The 13,894-nt window shown below is 38.2% G+C and overlaps 2 protein-coding genes across 5 annotated transcripts in view; one reads left to right on the top strand and one right to left on the bottom strand.

Annotated features, from left to right (window-relative positions):
* Nucleotides 1-5,567, top strand: part of phactr2 (phosphatase and actin regulator 2) — a 45,281-nt gene extending 39,714 nt beyond the window's left edge. For all 4 annotated transcript variants that reach the window (XM_051419894.1, XM_051419916.1, XM_051419907.1 and 1 more), the window contains one exon: nucleotides 87-5,567. In XM_051419894.1, coding sequence (XP_051275854.1) covers nucleotides 87-102 — 16 coding nt within the window. In that variant the 3' untranslated portion in view covers nucleotides 103-5,567. The remainder of the gene's footprint in view (nucleotides 1-86) is intronic.
* A 6,919-nt stretch (nucleotides 5,568-12,486) lies between these two features.
* Nucleotides 12,487-13,595, bottom strand: sf3b5 (splicing factor 3b, subunit 5). The gene is made up of 2 exons (XM_051420245.1): nucleotides 13,471-13,595; nucleotides 12,487-13,135 (listed from the first exon to the last, which is right to left on the bottom strand). The coding sequence occupies exon 2, from the start codon at nucleotides 13,105-13,107 to the stop codon at nucleotides 12,847-12,849; it is 261 nt and encodes an 86-aa protein (XP_051276205.1). The 5' UTR covers nucleotides 13,108-13,135; nucleotides 13,471-13,595; the 3' UTR covers nucleotides 12,487-12,846.
* Between the last annotated feature and the right edge of the window lie 299 nt (nucleotides 13,596-13,894).

The raw sequence follows: 13,894 nt of genomic DNA on the forward strand, positions 1-13,894 counted from the left end.
GTATTAATTGCTTTATAGTCTAATCTCGTTTATGTGTGTATTATATTTTCTTGAATTAAAGCCTGTGTGTTTGTGTTTTTTTATAGATTCCATCGGCCCTGAGCGCTCTCACTGCCAGCTGGACGTCAGCACCACAAGCTCTCCGGTCCACAGCTCCCAGCAGTCTCCCGGCCCTCCAGACCCTCAGTACACAGCTCAGTCTACTTTGCTTTGGGATCCTCTTGCACCTGATGATATGTTTATTTGACAGCTACAGGTGTGTCTTAAGGCCTTGGCCAAGCAATGGACACCAGTGAAACATTTGCACATATCTAAAATCAATGGTGTCTATAGCATTCTGATTAGAACCATTTATTTATTGCAGATGGCCAGATCCTTCTGGTATGTGATTGGTTTTTTGTTGTTGTCTGTTTTTGGTTCACTTCCGGCCTTGTAATGAGACGTTCAATGGAGGAAAAATGGGCAAAATGACCCTCGTAGTAGTGAATGTGGCTCAATTGTACTTTGAGTTTGTGTACTTGCGAAGGTATGCCTTGACGTAAACTGCCAAATGGCCAAATATGGGCATCCTCCTAGGCCAGGAAATGGGAGCGATTGGATGGTTGTGTGCTGATGTCAGTGCCTATGTCACAGATCCGAGGGGAGGAGAGGCAGTTTGTTCTGCCCCTATGTGCCTCTTGGAGTTGAATCTGAAATACTGCAGTTCATTTTTAGACATATTTAAAGTATATTGCCACTAGAGGGCATTATATTATAAGAGTTATAGAATGTAAGTACAGAGATGTGTATGTAGATGAAGAACAGCCTGCGAGTGTTGTATTTATAACTGCTGAAGCTGAGAGTTCGGTGGAAACCTGAGGCTTTAATAGTGAAGTGCAATGAAAATCATTTAAATTCTAGCCAATTCCAATCCCTCAGCGCTCTTCCTGATGATACATAATGATCATGTACCATCATATATCCTGTGTTGAGTTATTAAGTGCAAATCTCTGATCACAAAGTGCTGGACTTGCTGTTTAGAAGGCTTTGACTTCAGTTTTTTATTTTAGGCTTTTGGCTGGAGCTCTTACTCAGAGTGACTTGGTGCCAAAGAAAAAAGCAGGAATTTAATTTGATTGTATTTTGGCCTTATTTGAACGTTTACAGGTTCGATTTTGTTGACTTCATATAAAGGTTTTATGAATGAGAATAAGCACTGAGAGTTTCACCACTGAAGCATTCAACAGGCTTTAAGAAGAAGTGGAGGTACTTTATTTTCCATTTTCTCAAACTGTCAGCCTGTGATAGATATGTAAGGAGAGACTTGGTGACAAGTAGCCCTTTTACGCTTTGTCCTAACATGCACCTTGAATCCAGATCCATTTCTCTTTTGGCTTCCAAACTGTAGAATTTATCATGGACCTGAAAATTTAAAGGAATTGTTCAACATTTGCAGAAATACACTAGAAAAATGTGTCAGGTAATTTCATTAGTCAGTCAACAGGAAACTAGTCTGAAACTAATGTCATAATTGATCAGTCATTTCAGTAATTAACAAAACTGTTGCTGCTCAGGTGAAGATTTGATGCTGTTTTTGTCATATATGATATTAAACTGAATACCATAGGGATCTGGATAAAACGAGCAATTCAGATTGAATTTAGAAAATTATAATGGGAATTTTCCATTTTATAGATGAAACAATAAATCAATTAATAAAGAAAATAATGGACAGATTGTCTAAGTAATTGTTAGTTGAAGCGCTAAAATGTAAATGTACACTCTAATTTTTGTACGCTAAATATAGAGTTACAGAAAACAGGCCATTAGCTTGGATTAGCATAAACTGGCTCTTCAGTTTTTATAAACATTAAATATATATATGATACATGTTTTTAACCTTTAAACAGAGTCAGCCTAGCTGTTTCCCCCTCTTTCCAATCTTTATGCTAAGCTAAGCTAATCGCCTGCTGGTTGTAGCTTCATATTTAGCGCACAGGCTATTTCTCAAAGTGGTGAACTATTCCTTTAATATCACATGTAAGGCAAAGTTAAAACATTAATGCGTCTTATAGTGATCTAAGCTGGCCCACGGGAGGTTATGAAGTAGCATTTCAACCTATTTTATATTCCACTGCTCTTTGGGATTCAATTTGTATTTGCACTCTTTTTAGAAGTCTGGATTGAATTGTATTGTTAGGAGATTAAAGACAAATAGGTAACAGTGTTGGCTGCACAACAACTTAACTACACTGAAGAGGATTTACTTTTGTTTAAATGTGCAGATACACAGAAAGTTGGTGTATGTGTGGAATTATGGTTTTTGGACATTTGTATCACAGTTTGGTGCATTTATAGATTTTCTGCTTCTAAGTGATTCATCAAGATAGAATCCAGATACTCGTGACGTATATCAATGCAAAATGTAGAGGCGATCAATTAATAATGATTTGTTTTTGTGTGAATGCCAGAATGTTTGGCTGACTAAAAGAAACTGGAGCCTATAACTTTCTCTCTAAAATATGTTAGGACTAATATAAGAAGCTGGGACCTTTACTCACTGCAGTGGATATAAAAGTTAAACAAAACGTTCTTTCTCCTCCCAGCGTATTTGGACTATAAAGGAGTTGTTTGCTGAAAAGTGATTGACAGATTGAGCTTGCTGACGTCCGAAGGCTTGTGTTCTCGTATTAGATCTCTGACCCTCGTCATCCTAACAAAAAGTAAAGAAAAGGACAGATTGATTCTTCCTGCTTCTGAATGTGCATAGGTTGTAACATGAAGTGATGTACAGCGATGGAAAAGAACCAACAGTATTCAATAATGTCAATATGTATGTTGTTATATATTGATTATTTTGTACAGAATGTATATCGAGCATGTGCATACATTGAAATCAATTTTACTACCAATATGATACAATAGAACTTTGATGTGAATGTTTTAAGCTCTGATTTTAATTGTCTTGTTTTTTTTTTTTTTATCATCCTCAGTCAGTTGTAATGAGATTAACAGTTCATCACATATATAAGTGCTGTTTTTAGGCAGCATATTAATCACAGTATGTAAAATAATTGTCATGCCTTTACCAAACTTATCTGTTTCCTAAGCAGACCATGTATAAGACATTATATAGGTAGTGATAAATCTCTCTCTGGTTATTTTGTATTCGTTCCACCTCCACTTCAACTGAAGTCAGCAGGTGCAATGCAGCGGGTATTTCATGGATGGTGACTCAGTTAAAAGCAATTTATAATCCTTTCTGGACCTCTCCTTTTGATTCATTTCGTCAAATGACCATAGTGCATCCTGCACAAACTAGAAAAACCGGATGGATGTGACTTTAAGCTTAATCATGATAAACATGCTCAATTTTTAACTACATGGGTTTAGGTACAGTAAATAATCTGAAAGTAAACATGAGTCTGAGCGGTAGTGTGAAATTAGCTTCTGTAAAGGTGAACACGGTGCACACCAACAGCAAATACTGTGATAAAAGACCAGAAAGCTCTTTTATTTTTTTATACACAAATTTAAAGTCTTACCTTGTGGTAGAGCTCTGTTTCCGTCATGGCTGACGATGTAAATATGCTGCTTGCATCACAAAAAGACAATACATTAATCCAGATAAAGCGTAACCGGTAACATTTATTTTAACCCAGCCTATTTAGCATTATTAAGCAGTATATAGTCAATGAGTAAAAGGTTATGTAGGTGTGTAAGCAGATATAAAGACGTTTAAAGGTGCTATAACTGATATTTTTATAACAATAATTAATGATATATGAAGTGACAGTGTCAATAGGGATGAACCTACAGGGCATTATCACCTGAATCTGCAGCTCTCCCCAGCTTTACCGAGCTTTACAGTGAGTTTCAGCTCATTGTACTTCAATGTTTTGGTTCACTATCACTGCTCGTGTTGTTTTCGGCCACAGCACCCACAGTTACCGACTAGCTGGTGAAGATAGTGGAGCATGCAGCAGCTAAAGATAATGTCCTCAGGAGCGGCTAAAGACCAAAACCTGAGCTAAAAGAGTGAATATTAAGGACTTACATTCATGGGGTGGCCAGAAATAACTCAAAATTAATTGTAATGTAACAGCTGGATGTGTAAATAAGCAACTATTCGCCATATCAACCTAAAAGATTTTATCAACAACAATTTATCAATACAGTGTTCACAACTTGTTTCACGGCTCCCAAGTGGCCACATAAATCAGTTATTGCAGGTTCAAGTGTTTAATAATGTATTGTTAACAACTTAAACTCCTCATGAAGCATCCACAACTGCTGAATAAACATGAATACTTTGCAATATATTTGCAATCTTATATAATGTCTAATGTTTTAAACCTGTCTGTGAATGATTTGTACATGTGTACAAATGATTGTTTAGGAAATGCTTTGTAACACTAAGAGTTAGTTATGATAACAGTCATGTTATACTATGCTATCAGTCATTCATTAGCTGTTTATACACCAGTTACGGATGCTTAATCCGAAAGTTTTTAATTGGTGACCAAATACATTAAGAAACACTTATGTCTATATATTTGCTTACAATTTATAAATCATTTATGAAGTGTTTATATGCTGCTTATCAATACAATACAGAGGTTACATAGTGTTAGCTAATAAGAGGCTTTAGAAATCTTACCTGTTGTTGTTTTTTTTTTTTTTTTTAAATCTAGGTTAAAAACATTGGTGTCTTTTGTAATAATGAAAGTACTGCCAGGGGAGTCTTGATTTGGGCTGTCACCACATCTACCTTTTAAGTCTTGTTTTTTTTCCTTCAACACTGATGCGTAATTCCATATTTTAGTCCAGAGTTATGTATAGTATCTGTATAGAGTTTGGGAGAGCCTTGACAGTTGGTGTTTAATCATAACCAGTCAGTATTAAAGGAGCGAGTACTGTAAAAACGATAATGGCTGCAGTCTGTTTCATCTCATCTTGTATGAAACTGTAAAATAAATACAATAAACTTAATGAGAGTAAGACCCCAAAGACGCTTTCAAATGCAAAATATGGAATAATATCAAACATGTAATTGTCATTACATTTTAAAAGCCATTTCTCTATAATTCCACAATTTGTGGCCATTTTGACACAATTAACAATTGTACAATTAATCTGCAGAACTGGAGACTCACCAGTTCATGAAGATGTTTACATTTGAGGATCTCTGCTGCTGTAATGATGCTTGAGGCTTCCCTTTATCACTTCCCCCAATCAGATCCCCAATTTCTGACAAGGGCCATAATCAGACTGCTGCTGTTGTTGAACGAAAGCCCTTTATCTTCAACGTGTAATCTTTTCTTGATCTTGTGACATCTCACTTTGGTATTCATTCGCTGGGGAATCACACTATAAACCTTCCAAATTTAAATGCATTGATTTTCTTTTCACACAACAGATACCCAAAGGAAACAGCAAAGGACTGGATATTTCACAAACACCTTTACTGTATGTTTGACACAAGATTGATCTTTGAAGTCGTAGAATAATGTCATATATCCCCAAAACATCTACTGTTACGTCCAAACTGTATATTGTTTTTGTATATAAAGAATCGTGGAAAAACATCTGTTTTGTCATCTTGTCTTTTTGTTCTTTCTTTAATCACTTTAGGAATAGTAACAGACTTGAGCATATTAGAGAGGAATGTATAAATAGAAATGTATACTTCAATACACGACAGTTCTAACATGGAAAAAACATGTTTCCACAGAAAGATCCAGATAATATATTTGCACATGCCCAACTAGCATGTAAGAAGAAGTGAAATTGAATTGATCCCCCTTCTCTCTTTTCTATTAATGTAGTATTGCTGGCAGATTTCAGAGTCCTTGAAGGCCACGTTTCTTAATTCACAATTCAAAGACATGAAATAGAAAGAGCAAGACACTTAGTCTCAGTAGGGTTTTATTTTTAAATACATTACATCATTCCTTGCAGATTTAACTAATTAAAAACTGAGCCAATTTTTTTTCAGAGGGGTTCCGAGGATGACTATGATTAAATTTACAGCTTATCTGGAAATGCCAAATTGTAGCAATTAGTACCAATTAAGCCTTTGTAAGGTATTAAAAAAAATGAAGAAGGCTTTTCTCATCCTCTTCTCTTCCATGTGCCCTGAATTTGAAAAATTGTTGAGGATGACAGCGTAATTACTCTAATAATAAATCTGCTCTGAACTTTGCTGTTCCTTTTGGCTCTCACTGACTTTCCTCTTGGGTTAAAAAAAAAGGACAAACGATTCTGCACAAAGTGAGCTGATGCATATGTATTTTTTATTAGCCACAGTAGCTCAGGGGACGATGGGTCTGTTAGTTGGCCCACCACTTCGGTCCTATTTGATAAATTGGCACAAAATCTGGTACATTGTGCCCAGAGGATGAATCCTTATGACTTTTGGTGATCCTGTGAACTTTTCTCTGGCGGCATAAGATTGTCATTTGTGGTTTTGAGGTAAAGGTCTCAACAACTATTAGATGGACTGCTGTGAAATGTTCCCCTCAGGATGAACTGCATCAACCTCAAGTTTTCATTTGGTGCCACCAACAGGTCAGAATTTTTATTTGCCCAGCCTCAGCTGTACTTGTGTAGTTGTTTACTGTGAGTGCAGAGTGAATTAGCATGTTAACATGCTAAAAGGCTAAACTATATTGTAAACCTGCTGAACATATGCATGTAAACATTGTCACTGTGAGCATGTTAGTATTTTAGTATTTAGCCCAAAGCACTGGTGTACAGTCCCACAGAGACTCTTTTCAGACTCAAAGGTAATGTATATAATGTCCCCGTATACTGAAGTCAAAATGAGAGCATCACCACTGTCTCATTTGGTCTGTGCATGTTTCTCCTTCCATCTTTTTACACTTGTGGCTCAGTTGCCTTCTAATACAACCAAGTGCAAGGAACTGTGAAAATCCTGTGCATGTTGTAATACACATCCTTTTCATTTGACAAATGCAAAAAAAGGACAATTCCAGTAAGTCTAATAGCTGCTTCCCGAGCAGTGAGTCGATATTCAAATTCATCTTCAGTCCACAATATGCAAACACAATCTGACAAACACAGGACTGAGAGATGAACTGCATTACTCTGCCGTGCCATTAAAACTACATTTTGCCAAATAGTTTTCCGATAAATATTCAAGATGAATGTGAGTTGTTTGTTTCTGCTGTATTTTACGCTTCCTTCCATGCAGGATTTTGCGGTCTTAGAGTGCATGCGTTGCAAACATCTCTGAACCTTTGAGTGAGTGTATATTTTGGTTTCTATGCGAATGACCATCAAAGTATCCAATTACAGCCTTATCTATTCAGCCGCACGAGTACGAACCTGCTTTTAAAGAGGATGTGGGCGTAATGGAGTTGGCTCTGAAGGAGAGGACCAGGAAATGAGAACTATAGAGTTTGAAGGAGACGAGGGACAACGAGAGACCGGAAAGAGACTGCAGAGACAGAGATTGCAGGAAATGAGAGACAGTCAGAGACGTGAGTCAGCAGCGGGGCTTAGTTTCAACTTTACAGGCCCTCTCTGATAACTTGATGGTTTTTGGAGTTTATTTTAAAACACATGCTACAGCTTGACCTCAGCGACAAGGGTGTGAATTGAAGGTTTTGATTTGCTCATGATGTACACCCACTCGCAGACCTTAGCAGCTTCCTAGTTTGACATATATATATATTATTCTGACTTCTGACTGGTGATAATCAGTTTTATAGAGCAAAGGAGGACAGCGATATAACTGTAGCAGCTGGTGCTTATATCTGAAAGATACCCTCCTGGACCACAGTGATCATAAACCTCCTGCTCTCTCTTACACACAAACAAACACACACTTCTTTCAGCCGTGAGGACCCACACTCACCCCCTAAATCCTCACCTTTATCTTAAATTTCACTTACCCTTTTTTTCAAGTGTTAACCATCCAGTCTTCTCCAAAAAGTTTCTACTTTTCAGCCCCAAAAGTCACACAAGTTGTAAAACACACACACACACACACACACACACACACACACACACACACACACACACACACACACACACACACATACACACACTCCCCTCGTTAATGAAGTTCCCCAGGCAGGACAGGAAGGCACTTTTGTCCCTGGCACACTGCCTGGAGGTCTCGGCCGTAATGCAGGTCTACTCCTCAATTGGAAAAGGGTGACCATTAATCATCAGTCTAATACCCTGCGAGGTCACAGAAAGTGTGAATATTAGAGGGTTTACTCCGAGCGGTCATACTGTTCATATTACAGTCATTCCACTTCTCAAATGACTTGCACTCTTTGCAAAAGTGAGTGTGAGGTTATAAAAGATTAACAATGCAGCAAAGAAAAACAATCAAAATCAAAAGCTGTTAATTTTCTGTGGATTTATGAAAAAGTAATTGTTTAGTGAGGTGTGGGTGAAACCCTTTATTTCAAAAAGACTCTTTTAAAACTGGATTGGCCATTATCCAAAGTAAACTTTCATACTTTAATTGCACAAAACTATTTAAGATACCGTTGAGAAAAATATTCTGTCATAAAAGTCTCGCGTTCAATTGTGTTCTCCTCTTGGGTGCCATTTCTGTTTGCATTTAGTTGGAGAAAATGATGCCAGACACGCACTGCTGCGATCTTCACAGAAAATATTCACGTGTTTGTCTCCGCTGCAGTCATCACTTGTGTGTTTTTATCTCAGAGGTTTCCACTCCACTGGTGTCTGAACAGTCGAGATGGAGGAAGGAACAGAAAGTGGGAGAAAAGGAGGAAGCGATGAGGTTCTGAGGAGTGGGGAGGGGGGGAGGGGGAGGCGTCAGCAGCGAAGAAGATGAGAGCGAAAGAGTTTAGTGGAGGAGAACAATAGAAGAAAGAGTTAAGGCAGATAGATAGATAAAACAGGTGGGTGGCAGAGTAGGGCAAAGATAATTGGATTGTGGGTGCATTCATATTTGACAAGGGTGAATGTGCTTCCTGGACCTTTTCACCGTTTGGCTGAGCTCCTGTGTAATCAGAGGGGAGAGCAAGTGTGTACTAACAGCCAAACGAGACACTCACATCAGCATGAACACAGAAAGGCCAAGTGGCAGTTTAAAGATGCCATTCATTGTGTCGGGCACCATTTTTAAATACATAAAAAAAAAACATCCACCAATGCCACTGCAGTTTCCAGCCAGTCTATAGTCTTTACAGGCTCGTGTGAAGTACAGAATTAATTGGACACTGCAGGGTCACAGAGGTAAGGTGCTAATGAGTTGCCATTTGAGATGAGATCGATGCAGTGGGTATTGGGCTGAGAGATATTCAAGCAGGCCTTTACTTAATGACCTCAGTATGACTGTGATGGAGCCTCACATCACAAGACATCTGAAGTCAAATTGAGCTGAACATCTTCACTCTGTAGGTGTCGGATTGAGTACCTCCGGAAATTTGAAAAACAGAGTGAAATGAGGTGAGGAAAAAGTTCTGCACATCCAAGATGATTATTAATTGCTATAATAACGGAGTATAATAAATCAAATTCCAATAAGGATTCTTTGGGAAACATCCAGGCTACATTCACACTGGAAACATTAGCGCTTAATTTATTTTCTTTTGTTGATCATATTGTGGTCAAATGTGATCAGATTCCAGTGTGAACAGGTCCAGAAGTGACCTGCATGACCAACGTAGTTCTAGAATGACGTAAAAGTCCTTTCACACTGAGGTCGCATAGCAAAAGTCAGTCCTGTATCTGACGTATGAAAGTGGCCCAAATCAGAATGGAAAAGATCAGATTTGATTTGTGCTGTTCTGATCACATATGAGCAAAAAAAAAAAAATGATTTGGGTCACTTGTGTCTGCAATATGAACATTAGTCTATTTAAAACAAATCTTTTTAAAAAAGCTGTTTTTAGGACTATAGCCTGAATGACGGGAACTGGTGGGGCTAAATGGTGACAGATTAAGAGAAGGGGATCAATTATGAAACCCTAAAAGCATTAAGTTGAACCATCTGGTCAAAACAAACATGGATGGGCAACATGGAATTTTGTTTTTGTCCGTTGAGCCAAATTATATTTATCCTTGTTCCAATAACAGCTGCTGTGTTTATTTCTTTTTAGTTTTTGTTAATTTAAATCAACACTTTCAAAACCACAGTGGTATAAAGTTGAAGTGTAAACTATTTCTAGTCTGAGTGTACACTTGAAGAGAACATAAGACTTATATTAGGATCCATCCATCACCTAGAAGTCCTGGTGTGTATTCAACATCTTTATTCACCTCATTTCATATGCGATCATTAATTTCCAGAAACAAAACAGTTTTTACTGCAAATACATGACACGTATTAGGAGTATACAAAACTGTTTTTATGTCCCTGTACTCTAAAAGTCTTTATAGTGTGTATGTGTGTGTTGGCAGGCAGGAAACAGTATTTATAGTCACTTTGAAATACTCCAGAAGGAATCGACAAAATAGAACAAGCTGTTTCAGTTAGATGGGGGTTTTTCGCCCCCTTTAAACTCTATCACTGGTGCCTTCAGAATAAACTTAAAAAAGGGAATTGTTGCATTAAAAATTTGTCATGTTAACCAAAAAAGATCTGTCAAAAAAAAGGCCAACCATCTCTCTTTCAGCATGCTAAATCAACAACTTTGTGATGATCAAACCTCTCTCAAGGTGGAAGGTATAGGTGAGTGCCTCAACTACAAAGTGGGTGTTAAAGCTGCCTTTGAGTGCCTATAATCAAAGTACACCCACCTGAAAGCCTTATATTAAAAAAGGAGAGTCTGTCTCCGCTGATGTTGTTGGAAATCGGGGAGCAGACATCTATTTGTGTGCTCGTGTCTCGGAGAGAACAACTCAAGCAGTTTATGGGAGTGTTTAATGTATGTGTGTGTGTGTGTGTGTGTGTGTGTGTGTGTGTGTGTGCGTGCGTGCGTGCACGCACAAACAGACCTCACGTTGCTTTCTCGCCTGACTTGGCAGCACCATCTACACGACTCTCACAGCGAGGACAGATGGCAAGGACTTACCCTACTAAGAAACCCTCCAACACACACACACACACACACACACACACACACACACACACACAGACGTGATGCACAACACAAGAACTTCCTTGGCTCCCACTGACTTGTCTCTCAATCCAACAATGAGTCATGCTTAGCATCCTCTCCCACCAAGTGTCTGTATTTGTGTGTGTGAAATTGGCCGTCGGCGTGCTTCCATAAATCACCTGAAGTCAGCAAGTCGAACCTCGGTGCCCGCTGCCCACTTCAGTCCAAACAGGGGTCACTTCAAGCATGTATTCTACTTTAACCAGCCCCAAGGAAATTTACATTATAAAATCATTTTCTAATCTCTACTGGCATCATAACACTCTTGATCAAAGACACTGATTCTAACCGGAATAAGTCTCTTAATGTCTTCCCTGAGCTGTGTTTCATGGCAGTTTTCAAACCGTAACTTCTTGAGAAGTTCACTTGCACTCTGAAATTGCTTTTACTGGCTTCTCAGACCTGTACATGGAAAGTACCAGCAACCTCTATCAACCCTGAACATGGGAATCAGCCACCTCTTCAAAGATGTTCTCTGATTTTCTTCCATAACTTGACTGACATATTGTTCCCATGGCAATGCAATGAATTACTTGACAATGAGTAAATTAGGACACGGCATTACAGGCTGTTTATACAGGCACAGCTGATCTGTGTGCACTCACATGTGTGGGTGGATGATTGGATACAAATGTGTGACTGTGGTGCGTGAGAGACTGTGTAGGTGGACAACTCTGCAAGACCAAACAAATTCACTGCTGAAATATACAGCCGTGCAGTATATGCAGCTGATAAGCTTTATGCACTGTATGTTTATCTATCTACATACACACAGTCTTCCTCACATACAGTATGTATTTGCTGCATCATTTAATATATCTTTATTGTGACCAAACTTCTTTTTGGTCATTGTCTTTACACAATTCCTTTATATTGACAGTAATCAATGTATATTGTCTTTATTGTACCATTTTAACTTTGATTGTATGTCTCGATTGTGATCATCAAATGTCCTAATTTCCAGAATAAGGGATCAACAGAAGACTTACCTTTTAAAGAAGGAGAAACTATTGACAAATGCCCTTTTCATTTCATTTACGACGTTATAGTTTACATTTAACAGTGATTGTGCTGATAAAACATCAGATTATGTTGAATATCAAGGAGTATATTCGAATTCAAGCATATTTCTAATCTTGAAAACAGTTCAAATTAACGGTGTATGAACTCTAGTCCTTTATCTTTTTTTCTCCTCTCTCAAATTCATATTGAAGCATTTGACTAATTTGTTCTCTTACTGGCTCTGATGAACTCTACAGACCGGTGAGTGTATTGTGGGTAGTGACTTTGTGATGAGAAATGTTTACATTTTAAAACCATAAAACAGCTGTTTTTTGACTAATCTGGCACATGAACCATCAAATATACAAACATACAAATGCAATCCAGTCAAACATAAAAAAAGACCAATTTTAATTCAATCAAAACAGAAATTTCAAATCAAGAATACAGCTCCATCAGTTAATACAAATATCTGACAGATGTTCGTACGAAACTTTGTCACATTTTTCATGATCTTCTCTGGTGAATGTTTGGATCTTGAACACATTAGTGTCCTACTCTCCTTTCTTTCACCTTCGTAGCTAATTTCCCTGCAGAGCTGTACAGAAGTTTCAGATATTTCAGACGAGCGTAACATCCAATATGTTAGACAGAAAATCAAGCTCAATGTCCAACAACAAAAAAGAAATCTTACAAAAATATCCTGAAAAAAAAGAAGAAGAAAGAAATCATCCTCAGCTCACTCCAGTGTGATCTAGGCATCATCGGGTTTGTCTGCTGGCGGTCCACACGGCTGAAGCATCTTCTCCATCAGATTGAAGCGGACCCGGGCTTTGCTCTCATTCTCAGCGACAGAGAAGTAGTTGAGCAGGTCAAAATGTCCCATGTAGGAGCAGTAAGAGTCTCTGTGCTGGTTGACCAGCCATTCCCACTTGCTGGTGTCCGCATGTCCTGTGCCAATGTACTTGGACTGAAGATGCTCCAGCTGACTGTGGATGTTGTATCTGTCTGTCATTCTTGCTCAGAAGAGAGTCTCAGAGGATCTGGACAGAGGAAGAGGAGGAGGAGGAAGAATGTAATACAAATATAAGTTCATGCAGAAGTCAACCAGATACAGGCAGATGATACAATGACATAAAAAAGAGGGACTTCTGAGGCATGTAAGCGATTGTAATTACTACCTAAGTTACTTGCTAAAGATAATAGCGAATAAAAGCTTTCTCTACAAAGACACAGCTATCGTGCTAACGCTGCTTGTAATGGCTTTCAGGCTAACACTAACGTGAGGTTAACGCTAGCTGGCTAATGTTAGCCACTCGTTTAGCTAAATAAGCGATTCTTACCGACCACATTGCTTTCAAGTGCAAAAGATACTTACTCTGTGAAATGTAAAGAGTTGAAGTAGATGTTAATAATGTACAAGTCGCTTCACACTTCGTCGCTGAGCGAGGTAACGTCGACTTCCGGTAGGTTCCCCCTGTAAAGAGCCGGGTAGGAACAAAGGCTGGAACTCTATGGTATGGCTATAAATCAGTACAGTGTGGTCTAACCAGATTGTACAAGGTTTAATTATCAATATTGAGTAAATGTGATTAAAAAGGAGCTCAGTAGAGTTTTATTTTGTAATTTTTGTTTCCCTTTAGGTTCTGAGTATATGGCTCTGACACACAGGAAACAAGTTGTTCAGTTTGTTATAGTATATTCATTTCCACCTCCAAATAAAGACAACATTTTGTTTTGGTCCGAAAGAGGGTTTCAAATTCTTAATTCGTAATTCAGTTTTCTGTTTGTAAAATAACTTA

Source organism: Dicentrarchus labrax, unplaced genomic scaffold (assembly GCF_905237075.1).
Source record: "Dicentrarchus labrax unplaced genomic scaffold, dlabrax2021, whole genome shotgun sequence".
NCBI lineage: Eukaryota > Metazoa > Chordata > Actinopteri > Moronidae > Dicentrarchus > Dicentrarchus labrax.